General features: G+C 41.6%; 1 protein-coding gene across 1 annotated transcript; it reads right to left on the reverse strand.

Moving 5' to 3' along the window:
- Positions 1 to 444: 444 nt before the first annotated feature.
- On the reverse strand, positions 445 to 20228 carry LOC139283965 (AP2-associated protein kinase 1-like). The gene is made up of 21 exons (XM_070904079.1): positions 20069 to 20228; positions 16243 to 16361; positions 15508 to 15616; positions 14872 to 15014; positions 14591 to 14712; positions 14428 to 14509; positions 14140 to 14272; positions 13906 to 14009; positions 13386 to 13465; positions 13138 to 13301; positions 12150 to 12334; positions 11053 to 11271; positions 10284 to 10471; positions 9786 to 9979; positions 9625 to 9693; positions 9245 to 9334; positions 7456 to 7560; positions 7113 to 7214; positions 6392 to 6565; positions 5934 to 6023; positions 445 to 1292 (listed from the first exon to the last, which is right to left on the reverse strand). Exons 1-21 carry the CDS (start codon positions 20226 to 20228, stop codon positions 445 to 447), a joined length of 3480 nt encoding a protein of 1159 aa, XP_070760180.1.
- Between the last annotated feature and the right edge of the window lie 2934 nt (positions 20229 to 23162).

Genomic DNA, 23162 nt, shown 5'->3' on the forward strand with positions numbered 1-23162 from the left:
CAGTAAAGCTCAAACATACAGGAAATGAAACTGCCAAAGCTGCAGACAATCTACGAACTCCCTCACTGTGTGGTATTGTAGCGCTGACACAAAATGTAACTGAGGTAGGCAAGAAAACAATCAAATGCTTGACCACCATATTGTCTTTGTGTAGTAGATGTACGTACCAAAAGGGTTAAGGACAATTCAAAAGGTAAAAGGATGTGCCAAGAAAAATAAAAAGCGACTTGGAGTCTGAGAATGATGTCAGTTTTCTTACTCTAACGAAGCATTCAAGTGTGAAGATGATCTTGCACTATCAGAACTAATCGGAGCCAGTTAAGGATGAGATCCATGCAGGCCTGCAGTCCAGCTGCAGCGCTGGTGACAGCATGCAGTACGCCTGTTATAGTTTGCATAATTCAGTGGCGCTGATACCCACTGCCCTGACCTCTGAGTGTGCGTTCAGGGCTTTTCTTGCGGGGCCTTGAGGTGAAAGGGTGCAGAGACGAAAGGGTCTATAGCGCTCACTTCCGAGGTCCATGAGTGAAGAGGTCCAACGGGGACCGACGCCACAGCGGCTTGCCTGCTCACGTTAGACACGACTCTATGAGCTGCTACTGGCTGCTGGGGCATGGGTCCCTCAAAGTGTCGGGAATATTTGGCCAGAGCTTGTGGGCGGAACGGTTGTTGGGCAACTTGTCCCAACACACCTTGATCGGGGGTTACAGCATGAACTCCAGCTGCGTGAGGATATGAGGTCTTGGGCTGAGCTCCTGCCGTCTCTTTTCTTTTTCCGAAAGGAGCCTGAGAGAATACATCGAGCTGCTGCTGAGCTGAAAGGAGGGCACGTGGAAACGGAGCATTTGCAAACACATCACTTGCCTCTTCTTGCCCAATCCGAAAGGGGGCTTCTGCGAAAACATCTGCAGCAACTTCTGCCCCCTTTGCCGGCTCATGTACATGCTGGGAATGATTCTGAGCAAAGGTGCTTAGAGTAGGTTGATGGAAGGTAGTAGATGGTTGTGTTGGTGCTGCGCTGGAGTGCGGTGATGAGTGGAGGGCTAACTGAGGTCCTTGTTCTTCTTCATCTTCAGAGTCCAGCAGCAGAGGTCTGGAGCCGCTGCAGTCATGGGCTGCTACATGACTCTCAATAGCTCCCTCATCCTGCTGCTCTTCTGTATGGGCTTCCTTCTCCTCATCTTCGTCGCTGGAGTGCACACATCCCTCGTTTGTTTGAGGATCTCCTTCTGGAGGTTCAGTCTCTTGTCCCTCACCAAGCACAGAGTAGCCATTACTCTCCCCTTGCACATCTGTATTAGAGAGCAGAGATAGAGAAAAACATATCAGAGGTGAACAAAAAATGTTAGACAGTATAAATATTGTAACAAGAAATGTTACCATCTCAGGTCCAGCTGCCCATTTATCTACCAGACCATCAAACCTCAGCCACACACACAACATACTATATGACCGATGGACCATCTGTAACATCTGTAACCACTGAAGAATCAAGGAGAACGGCCCAACAGTGAGAAACCAGCACAAGACTACGACAATACAGACATATTCTACTCTGAACAAGTCACATAATACAGACAAGACTCGCCTGCTCTACCATTACAACATCAAATAATCTTGTTTCCACAAATTAGTTTCAGCACAGCTACAGTATCCTCAACCTCCAAAAGCAGTGCCTTGTGTTAGGTGAAATGGTGACGGCAGTTATGCTTTAAGTTAGAACTGATTGTGTTGAGGTAGAGGGAGCTCAGAGGGAGTCAGTAGGTCTGTGGAAACAAGGACAAAGAGCCTTCACAGCAAAAGTGGAGGTAGTTAGGGACAGACAGGTTTGCAAAGATGAGCAGAGACAGATCAGTCTTACCTCAGCAGTGTAGACAGCAGCTGTTAACAGGCAGCTCTTGGGAAGATGTTAGTTGCAGCCATAAGAGGAAAACACCAGTTTTTGTTTTACTTCTTGGGTCACGTCCTTCTCCACTTGTTTTAAACTGTCCACAACCCATTTCACATTGCATACACTTTCCTACATGATCGGAGTGAGTTAATCACACTGAAAAATTATCTACAGATCATCTCACCGATCAGAGCTGACTACCAAAACAACAAACGCTGAGACTGTTCACTCACTGTAGACTAATGTAATCATGTGGAATAACAGATATCAATTTCTCACAATACAGCTCATAGACTCTACAGTCTATCTATGGTGCAATCTAGCAAAAAGGAACACAATTCACGGACCCAAAGTCCCTGGCCTGGAATCACAACAGTAATGTGATTTTAAAATACATGTCTACCAACATACAGGAAACAGATATGAAGGGATAACAAGAAAGAGGAATAGGGGAAAAAAACTAAAAAACACTGGAATAGTCTTTTAAAGCTCAAAAGGACAATCGCACAAGTTGTCAGACAAACAGGTGTTGGATGATACTTGTACTAAGAGGTGCAAACATAATTCCGTAGTGCAAGGTACACACTAAATAATGGTTCAATACTGAAACCTGAGCAGAAAAGGGCTTAGTGGATACAATCAAATTAGAGTGTCTGCAATCTAATTTGGTTCCCAGAAGGTAAAACGATCTGTGTGCTAATTAAAACAATGAAAATGGAAGAATGAACCTTCAGACCGTCAATAAAGTCAGCCGGCTCTTTTGCTCTTCTGAGTAAAAATCAAATAACGTGACCCAAAGAGACTTAATTTACATTCACATTAATGAGTTTTATTCAGTGTCTCTCTTTTTGAACCTTAATTCATAAAAATAGAAGTACACACTCCATAATGGTCCTGCTTTGACATATAGACATCTGCCAAATCATGTCAAACATTTTGATATAACCAAATTTTTATACTTGCCACCATATCAACCCAACCAGCACAACAAGTACATTGGTTTCACATAGCAACACAAGTAAAACTCTACAGCCGAGGCTAGAACTCTACAGGACACAGCACTGTAGTGTCTGATAAGAACATGAAGCATTATTGTAGGATTGCATAGATTAGCCACAAAAATGCAAATGACTTAACCGAACATAAGAAAAAAAAGAAAAAAGCATAGTTTTATTTACCCATGCCAATTCTTAGAGTATTGTTGATGTCTATGACCTTTACAATATCATACTGGGAGGAGGAGGAGAAAGCTATACACCATTGATGGCATATCACCTAGGCAATGGACCTTTCCTGGCTAGAGAAAAGCCTAAATGAAAGGTAATACTTGGTGGGATGTTGACATTAAAGATGTAATGCAAAGTCAGTTGTAGTGATTGTGATCAGATGAGAGGTGCTACAGAGATATTAGGAAACAAATTCCACCATTAGCTCTGTTTTGTTGCCCATTAGATAAAATCTATCCCAGTAATATACAGTAACTTACAAGTACCATAGTTATGTAAAGAACTGCGGTGGAGAGTTAAAATACTACCCAGTCAGCTAAGTCATAAGCACTTTGTTTCATGTAACAATGATGACATCTAAGACAAACGCACAAGCTGAATGCTTGATGTGAATGGAGAGAAAAGACAGAGGGACTCTGGACAGGAGAGGGTCAACATCTTTGCACTCTTAAATACAGCTTCATACACAATTTTTTTTAATCTATATATCCTTAATTTTTTTTTTACATATTTCATAATTGTACTCAGTTCATACATTCATTCCAAAGCACTATCAATAATAGTCACATGTATTCATACCATGATAGATGAAATGCCTTTAAATATAATTTACACACTAAAAACTACTTTTACCAATGCTGACAAGAGCAAAAATTAGGAAAAAAATAATAGTGATTTTATGTACATATAAAGGAGTTTTTTCTGAATTTCTCCTCTGTCTGAGATGAATGTCACATTGGCCAAGTGACCTCTATGTATGTGGTAGAAATAGATTGGGTAGGTAGGACAGCTGATGGTTATTTGTTAGCAAAGTACCTACACAAACTAACTCTACATTGTACCTCCCTCTCTGTGATAATGGTGTGCTGCTAAAAATCTGCTCATCTTCACTGACCCTGACAGCAGACTGACACGTGGCAAACGTAGCATAATAATAAAGTCTTTCCTTTAGCTTTGGCATGGCTACAGGTCAAATAATTTCCCTTTTGTTCCTGCTGTGCTTATCTTGACAATGGGTCAAAGACAGTGAGTTCATGACCCTTCACATAAAAACAAATGCACACATACCATTAATGGTCTTCCAAAATGTTGTAGATAATGCTGACAGTGAAAATATCCTGCCATGGTAATGGAGCCGAACGAGTCAGCCATGTTAACACTGACTTCACCAGTTTCAGGATTTCAAGACATCATCACAAGCGACAGATTAATGTGTAGACTCAGGAGAAATAATGCCCTGATTAACACCCAGGAAGAGGTGACAATATACATTTATGCTACAGCTGCAGCTCTTAATAATGTGTTCTAGGTCCACTTAGATAAACATCTGTAAAAACATAGTTAATGGTCTATATGGGAATAGTAGCACAGAATTGAACAGATTTGACTTCCCAAGATGGCACTATACAGTATGTGTGCACTGAGATCAAATCCAAACAAAATGCTTGAAAAAGGCAGCCTTATTCTCCATGCACAGTACAGTAAACCACGACAGTTTGGGAAATGTAAAGACTGCCCAAAGTTGACTTGTTTTTCTCTTTACAAACTGGTTCAATCAGTGCAAACAGCTCTCAGTGGTTCCCTCAGGGTGCATCTTTGTTTGGTAAATAGTTAAGCGTTCACAGGAAAGTGCATCACATTATCCTGGAGGTCTACAGCATTTTGACTCCTCACTCTTTCGTCAGACCCCTGACACAAATGAGCATGCCTGAAGGTGGCTTGTTTAAATAAAGCTTCAACCCTGAACGAGTACACAAAGTGAACACGATGCAGCTGTGATCAAGCAGTTTTAACATGTGAGTACGATGAAAGTCAAACACCATGGCAGTGCACTCTATGAGGGACATTAATGCAAGTATGAGGAAAGCATGAGGAAGACCATGGCGTAGCTGGGACAGAAGCAAACGATATGCTTGGGCGTTAATGAAAAGATTTTTACCAGCGTGGGAATGTCAACGGCCAGCAGAGATATATGAAACCAGCTTATCAGGCAACTAGAGATGGAGCTGAGGCCAAGGAGGCACATAAAAAGAAAGGTTCCACTGAACCAATCTATGCTGGCTCCTCTGTTTCACTTCATAAGGTGCTACATTAAGTGCCTCTGCTTCCCCATCTCTATCCCCCACCCTCCCTCCCTTTGTTAGGATTGCACACTGCCCCTTCGACCTCTCCCACCCCCTCTAGAGGTCGATGAGCTGATCCACCAGCAGAAGGGAGCGGGCCAAGTTGGGGATGCTGGACTCTGAACTGCCACTGTTGCTGCGCGAGTGACCACCTGAAACGTGCCAGAAATAGAGAGAGAGAGACAGAAATGGACATGGAAGAGCCGAGGGAGATTGTGAAAAAACAAGCAAAAGAATAAGTAATATTAATAGAGATTGTATGGTGAAATTAAGAGCGAGGAGTTGATGGAGTTGAAGGGAAAATGATGCATGAACGGGAGGGCAGAAAGAGAAAGAGAAACAGGCAGAGAGTGAGCTGAGATAATCTTTATACAGCTGAATCATTACAGGGGGAGAGTAAGGGAATGCCTTTCTAACATGAGGAGACTTTCAAGATAAACTACAAAAGAGCCATACACCTGCAAGGCGGAGAATCATTGGCAGTGTAACATTAGAAACAAAAGAGAGACTAATGTGAGAGCTTGATGGGATAAAAAAGCCTTAATGTGACAAGCACATCCCATACAAGACTTCTCACATCAGCAGTCACAGGAAACAGCTTTGGTATCTGAATTAGGGGTCATTCATCTTTGTGGCTCATAGTCTCGGCTTCAGCAGGTGTGAGTGCTCATCTCGGGTTTCTGTTAACCTTACCTTGATTTGAGTTTTTGGAGATGAGCACAGGAATAGGGTCAAACTCGTCGTCATTGCCCTTCTCCCCACACGACATGAGGAAAGCAGAGTCTGCGGTGAAGGAAGAGGAAGTGGAGGAATGATGGAGGGGGAAAGAAGTTAACTCAGCCAAAGAAAAGGGCAAAAAGAAAGGAGGATGCAAGTATATTAAAAATAGATGGCGTCAGGGCAGTCACAGTATTTAAAAGCCATGCATTTTAGGTGGCTTTTGGCTCTTCTACAAATGAGTCAAGGGTCTGTGAAGCTGTCATTGAACTTGTCTAAGTCCATTTCCATATCACATGTGTCACTTTCTCGTTTTCTCTGTTTGAACGGGCCCTCCCGTTTTGGAAGGATTTGTAGTGGAGATGGTTTTCAAGGGCCGAAACACCCAGCAGATATAAGGCTAGCTGAGAGGTGCTGCAAAGGGGAGGTCTTACCAGAAGCTGTCTGACCAGGCGGAAGCTCCTCCAGACAGGATCCAGAGCCAGGAGGAGCAGAGGAGCAGGAGGAGGAGGAGGAGGAAGGGAGACCAGAAACAGACTGGTTTCCATGAGGAGAAGTATGAGATAACAGATCGCAACCCAGCAGAGAGTCCTCCCCAGTGAGAGAGTCTGAGACAGGATGAAGCAAAGCCAGAGGGACAAGGGGTTACAGCAAAAATAAGATTGTTCGGTTCAGGAGCAGAGGAAAAAGCTATTTGTTAGTAAAGACAGTTTACCGTTTTATCTCTGAAAGCATATAATCATCAACATCAAATTTTAGATTTGATTATAGATTAACATCGATAATGTAAAATCTGTTAAATGCTGTCATTGCATAGACTACGTCACACCCTAGAAAACCTCATGAGTGATGGTACACATCACTGCGCTACACTACTGCAACTGTTACAGTCTCTGAAGTTAGCTGCCATTTTGAAAGAGCAACAGGCCAAAATGACTTTGTTGTTGCAGTGTTGTTGCCAGGACAGTGTGATCTGGCACAATGGGGATTGTCAATGATACATTTTATTTGTGGCTACTGTAGTAAAAATCCCTCAATAAAAACCTTGTTGTGTGAAAATGGGATCGTGAGCACAATTGGAAACAATTATTCCTTGTTGAAAATGCTGCAAAGAATCAGGTTAAGACTTCCTACTCTGTGGTCCAGGATGCTAACCTGGCATGCTGGCAGGGATGAGCTCTGGCTGGCCAGAATGTCGCTGGGCCTGGGGGGCTTCCAAACCAGGAATCAGTGCATCCACACACACGTCTGCCTTTGCTACATGGAGACAGCAAGTGGAAAAAAAACAGTAATACAAAGAAATAATTAGCAACGTAAAAGAAAATAGATTGCCTTAGTGGGGACAACATTGATGAAGGCCCTCTTTACTCCTTCCCCCAGTGGGTCTTTCCAACTTCATGACGATGTGAGTGAAACAGGAGAAGAAAGGCAAGGAAGACGCATGCAGAGCAGACGGGGGATTTTAGGGCAAGGCAGGGGACAAAAACAGAGCTAGTACCATTGATGGTGCTCTCTGCAGAACTATTGAAGGGGTCAGCCAGGGTTAAGAGGTCGGGGAGCAGCAGAGAATTTTCAGGGGACTTCAGTCCCTCAATCAGCTTCTCTGTGAGCGAGCCAGAGAGAGAAGATGGAGAGAAGTAATGGACAGATGGGCAAGAGAGAGAAAAAGGCTATGAGGGAGGATTTTGCATACAAATAAAAAAAGGAGCAGAAAAACTAAAGAGATGTGATCTAGAAATGTGGAAAATATTAAATATGGACAAAATCAATGAGGATATTTATAGTTTAGTAATATTTATAATACAGTAAACTAAAAGTTACATGAACACCATCATGTGAACATTTCAAGGTAATTTTACATTCACTGACTCGAAAATGAGGTTGCTCGCAACGTCAACAAAACCATAATGCAATGATAGAGTTATTGGACGATTTGTTAGTTTATTTAGTTCTTCCCACCACAACCACACACTCCAAGACCAGTAAGCTACGTGAATCCATGAAATCAATGAAATCCATGCATTCAAAGGACAAAACTATCCTTTACCAGTAGAATTATGGTACCAAATAGTCACTGCAGAAAACAATGAGGATTATCCACACTCTTGAAGTACAAACACCAAACATTTAATTGTACAATACAAGCCACGGCAATCAGTGAGTTTCTTCACAGTGCTCATAACAGATTGTCCCAATGCGCTGTCACTGTCCACATGCCAACCCTCATAACTCATTTTAGGACCAGACAAAAAACTTTATTATTTTCTTAAAATGATGCACCTCTATTATTATAAAACATTACTGGTTTGATTAAGCTGAAATACAGTCCATGCATGAAACAACAAACGACTTTTCATTGCAACTCATACTTACAAGAAACTGCTATGGGGCAAAATGGGGTCTTAGACAAGGAATATGTTGGCTCAGAATATGGCACAGCAGATATGACCTTTTGCCTCCTTCACTATAGGAAAGAGGCCAACACTGATGAAAAGCTTTCCACAAATCCTAAATGTCAAAAAGCTACTTTTCCCAGTAAAGTCAATAGAGAACATATGTAATGCTGAAAATGCTATACAGTACGCTATAAAGAGGCTGCTGCTCAGATGGAGCTCTGTGCTCCATCAGCAAAAGTCAGACTGTGTTGTGTGTGCATCCTGTTTGAGTGAGTGATACAGAGCGTGTCAAAGAGACAGCTTATGCTGGGTAGAGACGATTAACCACACCCTGATTACGTAATAGCCTCAACATTTTTATCCTCTCAGTTCAGGCCTTAAACAGCAACTACATAAAAGAGGTTGCACAGCTAAAAGCCATGTACTTCCAAAAGGGCTAAAGGCTGAACTGAGGACAACATAAAGGGCTGGGTCATCATTTTAACAAGGCAGCCTGCTTAACTTTCCCTTGTTCTTAGAGACACTGGTAAGTAGGCTCCTCCAGCAGTAAGGCAATCCAATTAACAAAGGAGAATTTGTCCTTTGCGTTGCCAGGCAACAGCGAAAGCACAGATCCGCAAATGAGATGCAATCTAGTTGTAGCTACGGTCTCTGCTCACGGAAGCTGACAAGGAGCCACTGTGAGGCTGCTTGCTATGTCAACAAGATAAGGCCGTGTACAAATCCAAACCAAAAAACTAAACTAACCACTGGGAAGTGTGATATCCAGGAAACTATTTCAGCAAAGAAAAGTGACTCACAAGCCCTAAGAATATATTTGCTCAAGAGCGCAAGGCCTGAGAGAATCAAAGACACGGCTTGTTCTGCGTCATGTTGTGACAAGAAAATTACCTGTGGTGTCAGAGAGGGACAGGGTATTAAAAGGGTCCGGGACAGTCAACAACGCTGAACCTGCACTCATGATGTCTGCGGATCTTTCAGCTTAACATTGCACAGTGAATAAAAATAGAAGAGAACAAATGAAGGGACGTAAGAGCATAAACAACAGAAGAAGAGATTGGGTGCGACTAGGGGATAGAGAAGACATAAGCTAACAACACACAAAGCTAAATGGTTGAATTCCACCTTTGTTAATATGGAATTGTTGCATGTAGATATTGAGAGAAATGTCCATTTTGTGACTGATATATCACTCAAAGAGTAGGCTCCTGAGAAACAAAGTATGAAAAGAAATAAGAAGGCATACAGGGAAAAATGAGGCAAAGCCTTACCTGGAAAAGCATTGAGCCCTGGAATGAGATTTTCACTGGAGCCTGTGACCTTCTCTCCTGGTGCAGCAGCTGTGCACAAACAAAGTAACAATCATTTTGAGATCACACAACTATTTTCCAATGCTGCAGGTGTAAGTATGCAGTGAACAGGTTGAACTTACTCTCAGCTAGCTTTGCAAAGTCTTTGTTGAGCAGTTCCTCTGCTGTTAGCTTAGAGAAGTTATCATCCCCAAAGGGGTTCCAGCTGGGCTGAGTGTTGGGTGCAGTAAAGGCGGCTTGGGCGTCAGCATCACCTGGATGATACACACTCTGCTGGGACGAGCAAGGGGAGCCAGAAGGAGTAGTGCTGGCTGATCTGCAGTACACAGAGGTGTAAACATTAACAACAGTAAGAGTGCACAGTGAAATTTGATCATGGGTGTTAAGTCTGTGGACACTGGCCTACTGATGTATGCAAATAAGAGAGAGCGAACAGAGTTATTTAAAGACTGAATCGAGCGATTCTTCTTAAGCTGGATTCTCTGGGATGTAAATGGGCCATTTATCCTCCTTCGGGGTTCTGTCATATGAATGGTCTGTCTATTGCCCTTCTCAGCTCATTCAGTGCCATGAAAAGACAGTTCATCCTCAGATCACTGAAGGGAGTTAATTCTGCTCACTTGGACTTGTTGAGGCTGGCCTCAGCTGCAGCTGCCTGGAGTAGCAGGGTGGACTTGCTGACTGGAACCCCAAACACGGCACTGTGAGTGACATCGCTCAGGATGCGTCTGTGACCACTCTTGGGGGCCATCTTTGGCGACGAGGGGGGTGTCAAAGAGCCAACTTTGTGAATCCCTCGGCCGGGTGTCTATAAGGAGAAGAAGAAGATACAGAGGGGTAAAAATGACAGGAAATGTCCTTGTTGCCAACAGAAATAATTTTTGTGTAGTGCATGAAGGAAAACAAACAAATCAGAACCCCAAATATTAAAAAACCAAGCAAGCAAGATCCACTGGAGAAGAAAATCTGAAAAAGAAGACCAGATTAAACCACAACCACAAAAAAAAGAGAGAAAGTGTTCGGAGTAAAGAGATTCCACAGCAACAGATACAGCTCAAGAATCGAGAGTTAACTGACAAACTGCTAAGCCTCAGCTTTTTGGCAAACGTAGGGTCAACAAAGTATAAAAAAAATAATTTTGAGTTGAAAGACGCTGATTTGGTGATTTATACAGTGATCTCTTTCTAATGGCGACATCATCAAATTAAGCATTTCTAGCTACATGACATTCACATTGTCACATTTAATATATTCTGTGAGAACATCCCTGCCTTCCCTGTGCCCCAGAAGAGGAAAAGTTAAAATTCAGATGTGATTGGTTGGAGACCAGCTGGTAATCAACTCCCTGGCCCAAAAAAGCAGCAGATGGCAGCAGGAGTACGATGTTACCACAACCTCTGGGTCAGCTGCAGGACCAACGACTGCAGACTCAGGGATGGGGGTCAGATGAGAAGCTGCTGTTTCATGGACAGGGGCTACATGCTGCTGCTGGTGTTGCAGTTGCAGGGTAACACCTGGAGGAACAGGCTTAGCTTTGGACTGCAGCAGGGAAGACGCCTGAGATGCTGTCTGTTGTTGCTGCTGGTGGAGGCTCTGTACCAGTTGATGCTACATAGAAATACCACACAGCCAAGCATGAGGAAGGCCCAGTTTGTCATTATGACACTTTGACAAGTGCAGCAGCCTTTTATAGCATACTTTTCAGGGTTTATTTTCCTTTTTGACAGTACACAATGGAACACGGGTGAGAAGAGATTTCTTTACATCATTTTAGGTTATAATAAAAGTATTTTGTCCCTTAAAGCACAGATTCCATCTGCAGAATACACCAGCGATGAACAGTATTGTAAGTATGTAATATTTTAACTACACTGAACAACAACTTAGCAGAGGGAATGATCAGGTGTGTCACAGACGATTTATGCATACTTAAATTCAAATGAAAGCATGAATAAGAAATCATAGTGGTTGCATTTTACAGTCCGAACCACAAGATAAACTGATTGCATGGTCAAACAAACAAGCAGTGTTTGTTTGTTGAAGATTATGGCTCATCACAGCAATTTGTGTGTGGTATCGCATAATGTGAAACCCTAACCCTTCTGCATGGATAGTGATATTGTTTATTGAAGCAGGAGCAGCTAAACAAACTGATAATCCAAACTGTGTCTGTATTGTTGTCAATCACAGCTACTTGGTTGAGACGTGGTAGAAAATAAAGCATTACTCGGCTAAAGAATGTATGAATATTCAATGAATAAAGGAACATTTATTCCTCACGTTAGTTCCAAACATCCTGAAAATATTTGCTCGAAAAGCTTCGATGCTGTTTTTTGGTTTGAAAATTAGACATGGCACAGCTGAAAATGTGTAACCACGTGTAGAGAGGATTGTCACATATCATCCATCAGCATCCCTGAGTGAGATTTAAACACACTCAATTAGGCCAAAATGTATTTTCATTCTTGTTCTGCCAGGATGCCTACCTGCTGGTTACTCTGTGGGCTTAAGAAGGCTTGCTGCTGCTTCATGAGGAGCTGCTGATGCTGTGGTGTAGCCTGTGGCTGCATGTTGGCTGTCTGAGCTGGTTGCAGTGCAGCCTGTGCAGCAGGAGCCTGTTGAGCAGGTTGGACAGCAGCTGCAGCTGTAGGTGGGACACTGATACCAACACCTGGAAGGGAGAAAAACATAGACCTATCATTTATCACATCAAACTTTTCTGGTGACCTGAGGAATGCAACAATTGGTCAGATTCTTGTTTTCATCAAACTGTCAAGTACACAAACTCTTTACACGTTGTAAAGATGAAAGGTGAATTAAGAGTTTGTGCATTTGTGTCTGTGTGCAAGTATTTGCATAATTGTAGGCCTCCTGGACTGTCAAAAAGGACCTTCCAATTAGAAAAATGGAAAGACTCTTTCAATGAGTGGTACTATTTGGGCAAGCTGATGCTTTGGGCCTAATATCCACTTTCATCAGAAGACAAAAACTAGGAAATATTCTAATATATCAAGGCATTCATTTAGCATAAAGCATTTAGCATAGCTAAATAAATAAATATTTTTGGTATTTTCTCTATAGTGTTTTTTTGCTTTATTCAAACACGTACATTTTCAACGACAAACACTGCTTAGTTGGAGACCCAGCGAATGAGTGAGTTAGAACTGCATAATAAAACATGAGCATACGCTGCTGTAATTAATGTGACATCCCACCACCATCTATTCTGTCTTTAGGCCACACAGATGGATGGCCTTGTCAAAGTCATCATAAAAAGACAATTAAAAGCCTTTTAAGAATGGGATAATCGATCCACTGGGAAAACAAGCCCTTCATAGGCTTTAGAGTCAAATTCTTGAGCAGTTCACTATGCTGAATCAATACAAGATGTCACTTTGAGTAAAGCATGCCCCTATTACCTAGTAAGAATGGTCTTAACCTTGACACACAGAGGTATCACAGAGCTTCTTATACCTATGGCCTGGGGTGCTCCAGCAGCCACATTGGGTCTCTTGCGTGGGGTGAGAGCTGGCTGGATGGGAAGGATGCCTGATATCGGCTGGGGTTGAGCCTGGCCAGCCTTGGGCCGTTGCCGAGGTGCAATTGAGGTTTCCATGGTAGGAATGGGATCTGTGAGTCTGATGGAAGGAAAAGAGAAAACTGACTAGTAATGTCGAGGTTTCTTACAATGATAATACTCAAATGCTTTGCTTTTCACTCACCTGGCTTTGGTTTGACTCTTTTTGGCCACCGCTTCGCTGGCTCTGATAGGCTCAGGAAGTTTTGCAGGAATAGGTGAATTCTAAAACAGGGGAAACAGGGGATTTGCAATTTTTATTTGAGTTTAAATTTCTTAAACATTCACTCCAGTATAGATTTGCAGCTTCCATGAATGCACCATTATTGCGCACTAATAATACTTAAAGGGTTGAGGTCAGGAACTTGGCTGAATCAGAAGACCAAGTGCTGAGCTACTTTGTAAATGCATTAGAAAAGGGCACGATGAATGGAGGGCAGCCAACTCACAAAAGCTATAAAGCATAGCTTCTCTCCAATATCATTACGTCCTAGATTACTTTCCTTAGACAGCAACAAGACAACTGAAACCACTGTACATGAGATACATAAAAAGGCCAAAATGATTAAAAAGAAAGAGCTGACCCAACTGTTAATATTTATTACAAATTCTACAACATGTTCTCATCCCAAACTCCTGCCATTCCCATTGCCATGGTGACTTACATGTACATTTGGGACTGGACACTCTCGTCGAGCCAGTTTAAAGGCAAAGTAGGATATTTGGTAGATGTCTGGTCTCATATCTGGGTCAGGTTCCAGCATGTATCCTGAGAAATCAACAAACAAAGGATGTTTAGTTTGTGTCGGCCACACATGAAAACTCACATTCAAACTTACAATAACTGCACATACACAGGATGCGCATATGTGTATATTCTGAGGAACAGGGTTACTCACTGATGAGACAATGCATGTCCTGGGAGTAGCGGGAGTTGTCTGGTATAGTGAAACTTCCATCACAGATAGCCACTTGGCTCTCCCCAAAGGGAAGCGTGAAGTAGCACAGCTTATACAGTAGACAACCCATGGCCTGTACAGACAAGAGAATAATAAACACATTTCAGGTAAATGTGAGTCTGTGTCTAGCTTGTCAGTACTTACACACATGTTATAATCAAGGTGAATTAATACGATCATACAGTCATCATAATGTAGCATAGTGCAAATGAACGCAGTCCTTCTCACCCAAATATCTGCCTTTGTTGTGATGATCTTTCCACCATAGAGGTTGACCATCTCTGGAGCGCGGTATGACAGAGTAGTGTACCTGGTTTTAAGAGCAGACCAATGAGCTTCTGAATTTTACTGAGAGAAAGGATAGAAGGTATAAAGAGCTCAGAAAACTCACTTTTTGATTTCCTCCTCCACAACTGGCACCCCTTCTGTCTGAGGGTTTTGGAAGCGGTTAGTGGCACTTCCAAAATCACAGAGTACGTAGTGTCCCCGGTCGTGCAGAAGAATATTTTCCACCTACGTGAGGGAGACAGGATGAGACCAGTCAGAACTGATAGTACATGAAGTAAACAACACTGTCACAATAAATGACTGAGAATTTATTAGTATGGCCAGTAATTAGCTAGCCTTATGCAGTGGGTAGTACGTGCATATTGGGAAATTAATTAGACTTGCCTTGAGATCTCGATGGATGATTGGACTCTTGCACTGATGAAGCCGAGCGAGTGCCTCGCACGTGTCACAGAAGATCTGTAACACCTCGGCCTCAGTGAAGCCTGTCTGTAGCCGCTGGTTCATTAGGTTAACCACCTGCCCACCTGCGTAAAACAAATAGTTCAACTAAGAGTCTATGAAATGTCAGCTGATGCCAGGTTAACACTGTCCCTAAATGGCTATCATTACTTATCTTTTATGAAAGACTTTATATTGAAAAGTTAACTACTTGAAGAATTGTTTTAAACCTCTAATTAGTTTCTCTAACACGTCATTAACATTGGTGCTTGTATCTTGCATGTAGCATAAGATAGCTTCAAATACTTCAAAGTAAACTACTAAATAAGTTAAAGTTAAATTACACAAAAAAACTCTACTCTACAGAGGCTTCAACAACTAGACAGTAATGTTAATAGTTGAACTTCCTATAAATAACACCACTCACTTATATATTGAGTGAAACAGAAGTTCTATTGACCAGAACAGCTATCAGTTGAACATTTGCCTTCGAACTGAACAGGATGCTATGAGGAGCCGAGGGTAATGGAGCTTTGAATTCAGCAGGGACAGAGAGGGATGGGGGGTGGGCCAATTTACCTCGACAGAAGTCCATTAAGATTAGGACTTCCCACACGTCGCCGGCTCCAACTGCAGTTATGCTGGAGTCCAGGAAACCAACTATGTTTTTGTTGCCCACTAGGTCCCTCTGTGTAAACAAACACAGATAAAGCAACAGTGACAAACAATGGAAATAAAGCTTTTATAGATTTTACAGTCCTAAAACATTTGGCTTAGTAAATCACAAAACACATCCATGTTTGTAACTACACATTTTTATCTGTAGAGTGATGCTGATTCTCTTCCAAAGGTCTGAAAGTATTGACGATAACCATCCAGTGATAGTCATGCCACCCAGGGTGTGGCTACAGGAACTGTTTAGTTTCACTTACAGTAAGGACTCTAGTTAGAAAATGGACGGACAAGGGAGCTTAGATTGCAAAGTGCTAATTCAACATTTTCAAAAGAATCCCATGTGTTAATTACTTCTGTTACCATCACTATTCCTGGGCCAAAGAGTATTTTCAGATAATTTTCAGTGTTTGTACACTGAACATTTGTAAATAGAACTTCAAGCATTCAGGATTAGTCAAGTTAAGACCACAATGTTCAGAAAATCAAAGCAAGTATTTCAATGTCAATTCCATATTTCTCTGTATGTGGTAAGTTATGTTACACAAGCTACATTTTCCAACAAGACCATATCCGAGTAGTGTTGAAAAGACAGTGTAGTTTGCTGCACTCAGCAGTCAGTTACAGGACTGTCTTACTCACCATAATCTGTATCTCAAGTTTGCAGACCTGCAGATCATGTTCGTTGTTGACATACATCCTTTTTAGCGCACAACGTAGGCCTTGATGAGTCCGCACCAAAAAAACTATGGCAAAACCTCCTGCAAATGAGCAGAAATAGACAAGGAGTAAGAGAATGAGCACAATCAAATTTCAAAAGTACAACACAGACTAAAAACGCTGTAATCCAGAACGATAATCTCAAAACATCCTGTTCCACTGAATTTTTGGACTTTTAATAATGGAAACGTCTTCTTCTAAACTAATATATGTATACATGTGTGTATTTCATGTTATCACAGTGATGATGAGGTAAGGAAAGGAGTGCTTAAAAGGAATACTGTATGTGATGATGAGTGCATGGTTGGCGGGCTAGCTCACTGGTAAGAGGAGCTTGAAACAGCACTGTGTGAGTCAGCAGTTGTGCTGAGGGGAAGGATACAAGAAGCAGACAACACTGACAAAAGACACATAAAGTGAGAGAATTCATCATCCCACTTTGGTCGCAGTGATGCTGACACATGGGTAAAACCACGAGATGGCTGTATCCCTCCACAGAGATGAATAAAACATATTTCTTTCAACAGATGAGACTAAATATACCTCAGTCAAGCCACTGTGAGATAGCATTTACACATGAAACTCACAAATCTTGCGATTTTCAAAATTCCATAAATTGTGCCATAAAAATCCAGTATTGGAAAATTGCACTAAACTGTGCGATAGTCTATTGTCTTTTTTCTAGATATAAACAGGCCTCAGCTGGCATTTGGTTCTCTCTTGATTGTATGTTGACAGCATGTAACAGTTTTCACTGTAAAGGTCTGAATTTTGTTACTGCAGCTCTTTTTTTCTCCTCTCACAGCTTGTGTTAATGCCATGCACAGGGCTGACTCATCCAGCTGGCATCACTAAGCCAAGGACAGCTCCACGTGACTTGTCTGGGTGATGTTTGATAAAGACTGCCTTGGGCAAGATTACTGTGTGCTGTAAGAAATGAATGGAGTACAAAAGACCATGAGAATCAGCAAAATTGAATAATTTCTCAACAGGCTTGTCTAAATGGTTCAATAAATACAATAACCCTCAGACTACTATGAAATCATGTGTGTTTCAGTTTCAGTGCTCTGTCCTGTATGCGGCAGGGTGGCGCTGGGTCACCATGGATGATAACACATCACAATTTCACTGATATCATCAGCTATAAATTCAATACCGGAAATTTCATTTCATGAAGTGCAAAAATCTGCAACACAGTGCTGCACCAACAAACAATGGTACTGGCTGGCAGAGCACTTGGCTGAGCAATTAGTGTCATTAAGACACAGAGAAGTGATGTGCTTGAGTGAGTTTCAATGAAAACAACATAAAACTAATTGAGACCCTATCCTGAATCATAATAAAGAGAGGGAAGGACACTTCATGAGCACATGAAACACAGGGCTTAAGTGTGTGTGTGTCAGAGTTCAGACAGTTGAACCCCCGCTGTTTTACACAGTCTAATCTGAGATGCCTCTAAGGAATGAGAGGGATTAGCAGCCTTCTTAAACACCATTTAGCAGTGGTCTACAATCTCAGTAGACAAATAATTGTAAGTACAGCTACAAATAGCTACTGCCTCTTGACGTAACTGACTGTTAGGATTATACCACTGTAACTTATACATACACGCTCAAGAAAATGCACACAAAAATACACCTTTAGGCAGTGCTATGAAAAGCACACTGAATGGTAATAGTGTTCGGTCACAATTTGTCATCAGTGTAATGGGACTTGCATAACTACCCTCTAGGCTTAGGACTACTACACATGTCTACACAACTACTATACTGTTTACAAACACGCTTGCTGCAAGGTTACGTGACACTGCAATGACAACAAGAAAAAGCACTCTCCCCTACTGGAGACAAAAGTAGTATGGATTATGGACTATAACTATGACTTAGTTAATGAAAGTTTTTGCATAGAAAACTGGATGCTTTTGGTTTACAAATGAGGGAATGACTCACTGAAGCTCCTTGTTGTGTAGTCTAACAGCAGAAACTGGGTACACAGTCTCTGTTACAATGCAACACGTTACACATACATCTCCAGAACAGGGCTAATGTTACCAGCAGTAACTCTATATAGACAGAAGAAAACATATCGTGTTGATAGTAAAGACAGAGAGCTGTGTCTCAGAAAATCCTCACACAACTAATTGAGAACAAATCACAGACATCTGCTTGAAGTAATAACTAAAATAGCATCAAATAAAAACTACAATAATGACATGATTCCAAGCATGTACCTCTGGCCCTGACGCTAAAGAAGCCAGTATATGTCCCTCTGACTGCTTTTGTCTGTATATTGTGAAAAGTGTGTTTATTTCAGCTAAAGGCAACAGACTTCAACAATGACAGCAGCAGACAGAGGGTAAAAAAAAACACAATTTCCAAATGAAGCAGCCAGCTAAGCCAGCTAGGTCTAGTGACACTGGGGGGAGTCTCATTGCAAGCAGCAGGTCCACTGCCGGAGCAAGAAAAAATATGATCTGCAGAAAAACATTCCAACTAATATTTCGCTAAAGATTTATAATACTGAGGAAATTATTCATTTTTACCATCTATACAAAATCCTGGTAATGGGGCCCAAGAATCACAAATCTCAATGTTGCCTCTCTCAAGTGAGTGCATCAAGTCCAAAGTTTTTCCAGAACTAATAACAAAACTACAATAAGTCCTCACTCAGAGGACAGAAATGAACAAATTTCACAAAAAGTTTCCACTAACATCTCAGTGCAGGGTAGGGCTTAGGTTAGATGTCTAACCCATTCATAAAGCCACGGTGTGGCCAAACAGATGGGGCCCATCTATAGTACTGATGAATTAATCAGTCTTCTTTCATCTATTATTTAGTAACAGGCGCTCTTAGCTAACAGAGCATGGCAGACTCTCATTGCAAAGACAAATGACCATGGGAAACCTGTAAAACTCTATCGCGAAACCTGTTTAACCATGTTCTGGTAAAGACTACCTTTAAAGTCAAGACCAGTTCACCTACTAAAGCTAATCAACATGCAAGATTGTTTTAACATGGAAAAGTGCCGGTCCCCAGTGTGTTATGGAATTTGGTATTTAAGACCCACCTTGTCAAGAGGTCATGTTTTATGTGGCTGTACATCCTAATAACCTTTACTCCCTTCTAACCAACAAGAAAATTGTTCATCCAATCATCTAAAATCTACATTTGGGATTTGTCACTCCCTCTGTAAATATCAAGATACATGACTCAGCATGGCATTGGTCCTTAACAACACAGTACAAAATCCAGTTATACAATGTTCCTCCCTGCCTTGAGGTAAAAAGTGCTGTAATGTAAAGAGAAGTCAATCTGAACAACTGTTTACCACACCCTCTCCCACATTTGAAATTTCAGCATTGAAATCTTATTTTGTTCCTCACTCTAGTGATCATTTCACAGAAGCAAGCAAGCTCAGGCCACAGAGGAAAAGGCTGATTAGAGCAAGGCTACCTGGCCAGTAAAGGAACATCTAAAGAGCTGCCTGTGGTGGTCACAACTGACACTGTTATCTTTGTGCCAATAAGCATGACCACTGCCTTTCCCATCAATACTAAAGGTGGTGGTGTATCATTACGTTGGTGCTCTAGCTGGGCCATAGCCCAACAAAAACAGGCCCACTCATTCAACTAACGATCCTTAACTGGCCATCCTCACAACAATGTGGTTCACTTCAGATTGTGGATCTAGTGAAAAGTGTTTGTGTGACATGTGTGTAATTAAAACAACAGAAAGCCACATAATTCACCTTCGGCGACAATTTCCTCGACGGTCACTTGATATCGTCCAATGGTAAAGACCCGTCCGATGAAGCTGCCACCGCCGCCGGAACCAGCGCCTCCTCCACCGACTCCAGAGCCAGGCCCAGAGCTCACCAACTCCCGACGAGAATCAAAAAATTTCTTCATTTCCCCCCCGAGGTTATCCAAAGCACGGCCAAGTCCAAAATGTGTTAGTATCGTATCAACAATTATGATTGGATGTAACCAGTCTCCGTTCGTTGAGGTGTCGCTTTAGCAGTTTTTCAATAATTGAATGAATGCAGCCAGCTATCTTCAAGCTAAATGCTAGCTAACTAGCTGGACCTCAAAATATTCCAATATTCCAAACACCGCTGTCCGACGCTCCTTTTCTAAGTCATACTTTGAACAGCAGGCGGGGTCAAATATTGTTATGAAAAGAATAAGACACAACGTTCATGCGGAAGTCGCCGCTTTCCACTGTGAACCGAGAGCAGCACTGGCTGGCTAAATTAGCCAGGCTGTGAGCCCAAAAAAACACACTTGTTAGCCGTTAGCTCACCTAGCCAGCTAGCTAAGCAGCTAGGTACGGTGACAGCTGTCAGTTGATAGACTGGCAGCCAGGTATGTCCTTAGTGTCCAATGCAGCTTATTACACATCTCCACCGATATCTTCCACCCGAAATGTTAATTAGTTCACCTGCTGCTTTACTCGTCTATATCGTAGTAAAAATGACAGACCTCCACTGCTTTCGTGCGTCCAGCCAGCTGTAAGAAGGCTGGTCAAATAACTTACTGCCAGAGCTAACGTAGCTACAAACAGAGTAGATGCTAGTGGGAAGAGTCCTCTCCAGCTCCTCTCTGCGGACTCCGTCCTGCTGGACTTCTCTTGATGCGATTGGTCAAATGAACAACGACTTCCTGTCAGTCTACTCCAGTCCCTTGGCTCTGGTCCCCAATACAAAAACCAAACAAGTCCCCACCATAAACTATGTTCCCCACTCTTCAAAAGTAACAACTTGAACAGCTCAGTGCTGCACGGATTAACTGTAATTATAGACACAGTAATTATAAGCATATTTTAGCAGTGCAATCATTTTGTTGGCTAAGAGTGTTAAGGTTTATGCATTGTGTAGCCTAGTGAGGTGCAAATTCTAATCTCCTATATCAAATGATATAGGAGATTAAATGATCAATTAAATGATATCAAATGATATAGGAGATTATATCATTTTATGTTATATTATTATCACTAAAAAGGCTTGGACTTGCAGGTCCTCATAATAGCCCTACTGATAAGAATGAGAAAAACTGCAATGGGATTCCAGCTGATTGTCTGTTGTGGAAAGTGATGATTACAGTGTGTAGATGCTCATAATCAGCCTATTGGTTTTATAGCATCTCATCAGAGTCAAATATGACTTGAGAGTTGATAACAACCCATTGTGGGTAGTTGCAAGGCAAAATGTCTGTTGTTGTCTTTTCTTTTTCTTTGTGCTTTCTTGTTTTCTGTCCTGAGATTCACTGACATTATTAAAATTCAGTTTCTGTCATCTTGTAGTTAAAGTACTGAATTATGAGGTTCCTTCTGTTCTTCTATCTTACTGTTATTACTGTTGCTTTTTGTTTTCTTTCTCTTCATTTCCTTTGTTAAGTATTGCTGCCACGGATCAGTATCACATTATAACATGAAAGGTTTATTGAGTCAAACTTTGTAAAGTTGGTGGGAAGTGAAAGAAAAACAGGGCCTGCTGAAGCCACATTTATTTAGCGATGAAACAGGGACCCCTGCAGGAGAAGCTCTCACACTGTCAATAGACCAATTTTAAAGCGTTCTCAGAAATTGTGTAATGTTTCATCTTATAAATTAAACATAACTATTTTTAAAAATTTTGACTATTGATGCAACAAAAAATTTAAAACAGGTATACTTTGCATATTTTCCCCTATTTTATATAGTAAATGTTTCTATTTTATATTTCTGTTTTTTTTTGCAGAACTTGCTCACTGCACATCCACATAGTCTGTTAAAGTGATATTCTGAATTTGTTTGCTACATTTTTATTAAAAACATACTGGGAGACCAACAGAGTCAGTGTTGAAGCAGGTCAGCAAAAGAATGGAAAAACTTACAGTTGCACATTTCAGTGGGGTTGCACACAACGTTTATTTAACTTTCCTACTTCAAATTAAGTCAGTCTTAATATTCATGCAACAGACAGGCTTGATTAGATTAGTCTAACCTGGCGATTTAAACCAGGGTTATGCTCCGGGCCCCTGGTAGAGGCCTAAAAGTTGCTAACATCACATGAAAACAAATTGAAAGCGTGTTCAGCAACATGAGCTCGGGAGTGCAGTGTTCAAATGGTCATACAAGTCTATTACGAAGTAACAAGTTACGTTTACTCTTGTTGTAACAAAGTAGTACCATTACATTTTAGTTGTTTTAAGAATCAGTCATTTTACTTGTACATAAATAATTTTTATCTTTATTTATGTATTTTACTTGGCTACATTTCAAGTGCATCCGTTACAGAGTAAAAACAAAAGTCACATGACAAATTCATGATAAACTGTGTGAAGATGGAACAAAAGAAAGATGTTAAATCAGCAGCTGCAGCAGAGAAGAAGCTGCTGGTGTAAACAGTACAAACATTCCTTCACCATGTCATTCAACCCAATCCACGCTGAATGGAAGTTTTGTTGAGGCTGCTGCTCTACAAACTGAAAAGTCATGCTGGTCTTCGGCATTCAGAACAACAGCCAGGTCAGCCCCATGTCAAGACACTCCCTTCGAGCATCTTCCCACTTCTTCGCTTCTTGGGACAAGAAGAAGCAGCGTGAAGCGTGCTTGGTCCAGCTAGGCAGGAAGCGTGAACAGAATCTCCAGAGGAAGGACAACTGGTCACGCTGGTGTTGATTTTTTTGCTTCCAGCTGCATGAAGGTTTGCTGTTGTTTGTTTAACAGCAGGTGCGACTGTTGGTTTTCTGCAGACACCAGGGTGAGGCTCTTTAACAATCTGTTCAGAAGTAAGTTCACTTGTCTGCTCTCATCTTCCACAAGGGTGGAAGAGGAAAACGCTGCCATACGCTGTAAGTCTG

This window comes from Enoplosus armatus, chromosome 4 (genome assembly GCF_043641665.1).
Source record: "Enoplosus armatus isolate fEnoArm2 chromosome 4, fEnoArm2.hap1, whole genome shotgun sequence".
Classification (NCBI taxonomy): domain Eukaryota; kingdom Metazoa; phylum Chordata; class Actinopteri; order Centrarchiformes; family Enoplosidae; genus Enoplosus; species Enoplosus armatus.